We start from the raw sequence: 3,213 nt of genomic DNA, 5'->3' as shown, positions 1-3,213 counted from the left end.
TCAGACTAATCTGGGTGGATGTTAAGGGACACTGAGCTATCGGTGCTGTCACCCGGGCTGACAGCCACTGTCAGCTGGGGTTAAATCAGCGCTCGGCGCTGCCGGCGCCTCCCTGCCCCACGCCGGCCGCATTCAGCCCCGCGTGTCCCAGCGGATCGTCCCGCTGCTCCCAGGCCCTCCCGAAGCCAGCGCCTTTAATTGTCCTCATTTGTAAGAGCCGTTTTGTCATGCTAAACAAGGCTGGAGCAGCCATTCTAACCTCTCCTTTCAGCCCTTTTCTCCTCTCCCCTTTTGTTTACCTTCGCCTGATCTCTCATTTATTTATCTATCTATTCTTCCTCTGCTTACCCTCCCATTCAAGCCCCATGTATGTTAATTGTGTTATGCCGTTTAATTCTAACATCGGTCTCCAAAGAGCACTTAATGAGCAAAGCACATCCAAACACGCATCGCTCTGGCTATTCAGCTCCTCCAGACGGACCTCTGCGTCTTCCCCTCCGCCTCTGCCCCCCCTCCGCAGCGACACCCCCTCCCTGCACAAAAGGTTGAATGCTCCCCCACACACACCCGCCAAAACATCACTAATTGAGCCGGACGAGATGCTAATTCCAACCAAGCCCCTGCCATCGCCACCAAAACACCCCCTTTCCCATTCCAGAATCTCTTTCCTCGCACCGGTAAAACTTCCAAGGCGGCGGGAGGCAACTTGGGAAAGCCCCGAGGGGTTGTTTTGGGGTGGTTTTTGTTTTGGGTTTTTTTTTTTTTTGGGGGGGGGGGGCAGGGCGCAGGGGAGCATCCCCCCGCAGACACTGGGCTTTGCCGCCGCTCCGTCCCCGCGTCTCGCAAGTTTTCTCACCCCGCAGCCGTCTTTTCCCCGACGGGCTCCTAAAGGAGCCCGACCCAGCCCGGAACGGCTCCAAACCGCCCCCAACCCGGTGAAATCCGCCACCGAGGACTGGGGGAGCGGGGGGTGTCAACGGGACGGGGGGCGGCCCCGCGGCGAGCGCCGGGGGCTGCGGGCAGAACCGGACCCCCGCGGCCAGGGGCGGGGGGGCATCGCCCGCAGCCCCCGGTGCGGGACGCGGGGCTGGGGAGCCGGGGCACCGCATTTACACCACGCAGTTGCCTCGTTTGATGACAGATTGTCTTTATTCAAAACGTCTTTGTTCAACAAATGAAAAGGTTTAACGAGGTAAAATCCTGCCGGATACATATTATCATTATTATTATTATTATTATTAATTTTTCCTCTTCTTCCCAAGACATCGTGAAAACATATTTAAATTACCATCGGTTTTTATTCGGCTTTTCGTTATTAGTAGTAGTATTATTAGTATTATTAATTTTTTACAATTCTACTGCCTGACTTCATACCTGACGCTCTGTCTAAAGTAAACTTAGATCTAGTCTCACTGGATCACACAAATTTAAGGACTATCTGTTTTAAATTAAGCAAACACTATCATATGTTTTAAATATAAATGTTTCTCCCCCTCTTTTTTTTTTTGTCTTTTTTTTTTAACTTTGAAGAGCTTTTTTTTCTGACATGAAAAGCAATTTTACCTAGTAGTGCGTGGTGGCAAAATATATATATATATTTATATATATAACACAGCTGATCTCATCTTTCAATGTGCAAAAGGAAAACAAAACCAAATAAAAAATAAAAATCATAGTAAGACCGGGACTTCCCAAAGTCAAGTCCAAGTGACATGAAACCCTGGAGAACTCATATACATTAAGAGAATAAATAAAAATCGAAACTGCCTCTCTCTCTCTTGGTTGTTGGTTATTTTTTTCCTTTTTTCTCCTTTTTCTCCCCCTCCCTCCCCGCTTTGTCCCGAAAGGGCAGTTCAAGGTTCGCTTGGGTTTTGTTGTTTTGTTTTGTTTTGTTTTTTTAAAACACATTTACAACTCTTACAAGTGCTGGGCTCCTATCTGACCCCGCCATTGCAGATCCCCCCCGAGCCTGGGGCCAGCTCTCAGGGCGAGGTTTAGGCGAGAGCATCTCCGAGTCCCCGAGGCAGCGTCCGCGTCTGTCCCGGCCGGTTGGTGGCCAGCAGTGTCCTGTTTCGGGTGGCCTTTTTGCTCCTGCAGGTTTTATGTACATGCACACGAAGGAATCCCAGTTCCGGCTGCCACCCGGGGAAGGGGACACACGCACACACACGCCTGTGGGGGTGTGGGTGGGTGTTACATGGCAGTCGCGTGTGCTGAAGAATAGGGGTCTATCCCAGTCTTGGTCATGCCTGGGAATAATATGTAGGCAACTGGAGGTTGCAAACTGGAAGCCGACCAAGCGGTACAGTTACATGGCACGACATAGCCCGGGTTGGTTGGCGAGGGGTGAGTGTGGGTGTGTTGGCTGGGGCAGCTCAAGCTGCCAAACGCCCCGTTCTGGTATCCCAAGGTGGAGGCGTAGGGCAGGGTGCTGGTGGCTAAGGTGTGAGGAACCTCAGTCATCTTCTGAATGGCGCTGGAGCTGAACTGGCTGGGGTCAAGTAAGGAGTAAGGTGCTGAGGTGGGTGGCAGGAAAGCCCTGGCCTTCTCCGGGGAGCTCAGCAGAGAGTCAGTGGCCCCCACGGGAAGCCCGGCGGCCTTTAAGGGATCGGTTTCCCCGAGGTAAGGCAAAGGGAAGACATACCTGTCCTTTTTCAGCAGGTTCTTGGGCTTGCGCCGGGGTCTGTACTTGTAGTCGGGATGCTCCTTCATGTGCTGCGCCCGCAGCCGCTTGGCCTCGTCGATGTAGGGCCGCTTCTCCGCCTCGGAGAGCAGCTTCCACTCCGCGCCCAGCCGCTTGCTAATCTCCGAGTTGTGCATTTTGGGGTTCTCCTGGGCCATCTTGCGCCGCTGGCCTCGGGACCACACCATGAAGGCGTTCATGGGGCGCTTGATGTGGTCGCTGGGCTTGGACATGCTGCGGCCGGGCGGGCGGGCGGCTCGGCGGGACGCTGCGGTGAGGGGCGCGCTGGACGGCGGCGGCGGGAGGAGGAGGAGGAGGAAGAGGAGGAGGAGGAAGAAGCCGAGGGAGCCGGAGGAGCGGGAGGAGCGGGGCTCAGCTGATCATCACAGGTCCTCCGCCAACGCCGTCCCCGGCGGGAGCCCTGCCGGGGCGGGGCGCGGAGCGGCGCGGAGGGGCGCGGAAGCGGCGGCCCGCGGAGGCCCCGGCGGGCGGCTAGGCGGGCGGCGAGCCGCCGGGCGGAGCGGCGGGCC

At 55.6% G+C, this 3,213-nt stretch overlaps 1 protein-coding gene across 1 annotated transcript; it reads right to left on the bottom strand.

The window, feature by feature from the left end:
• Positions 1 to 1,152: 1,152 nt before the first annotated feature.
• On the bottom strand, positions 1,153 to 2,946 carry SOX14 (SRY-box transcription factor 14). The gene is made up of 2 exons (XM_063338354.1): positions 2,645 to 2,946; positions 1,153 to 2,491 (listed from the first exon to the last, which is right to left on the bottom strand). The coding sequence occupies exons 1-2, from the start codon at positions 2,914 to 2,916 to the stop codon at positions 2,194 to 2,196; spliced, it is 570 nt and encodes a 189-aa protein (XP_063194424.1). The 5' UTR covers positions 2,917 to 2,946; the 3' UTR covers positions 1,153 to 2,193.
• Positions 2,947 to 3,213: the final 267 nt, after the last annotated feature.

This window comes from Chroicocephalus ridibundus, chromosome 6 (genome assembly GCF_963924245.1).
Source record: "Chroicocephalus ridibundus chromosome 6, bChrRid1.1, whole genome shotgun sequence".
In the NCBI taxonomy this organism is placed as follows: Eukaryota; Metazoa; Chordata; class Aves; order Charadriiformes; family Laridae; genus Chroicocephalus; species Chroicocephalus ridibundus.
This window is presented reverse-complemented; position numbering and strand designations above follow the sequence as displayed.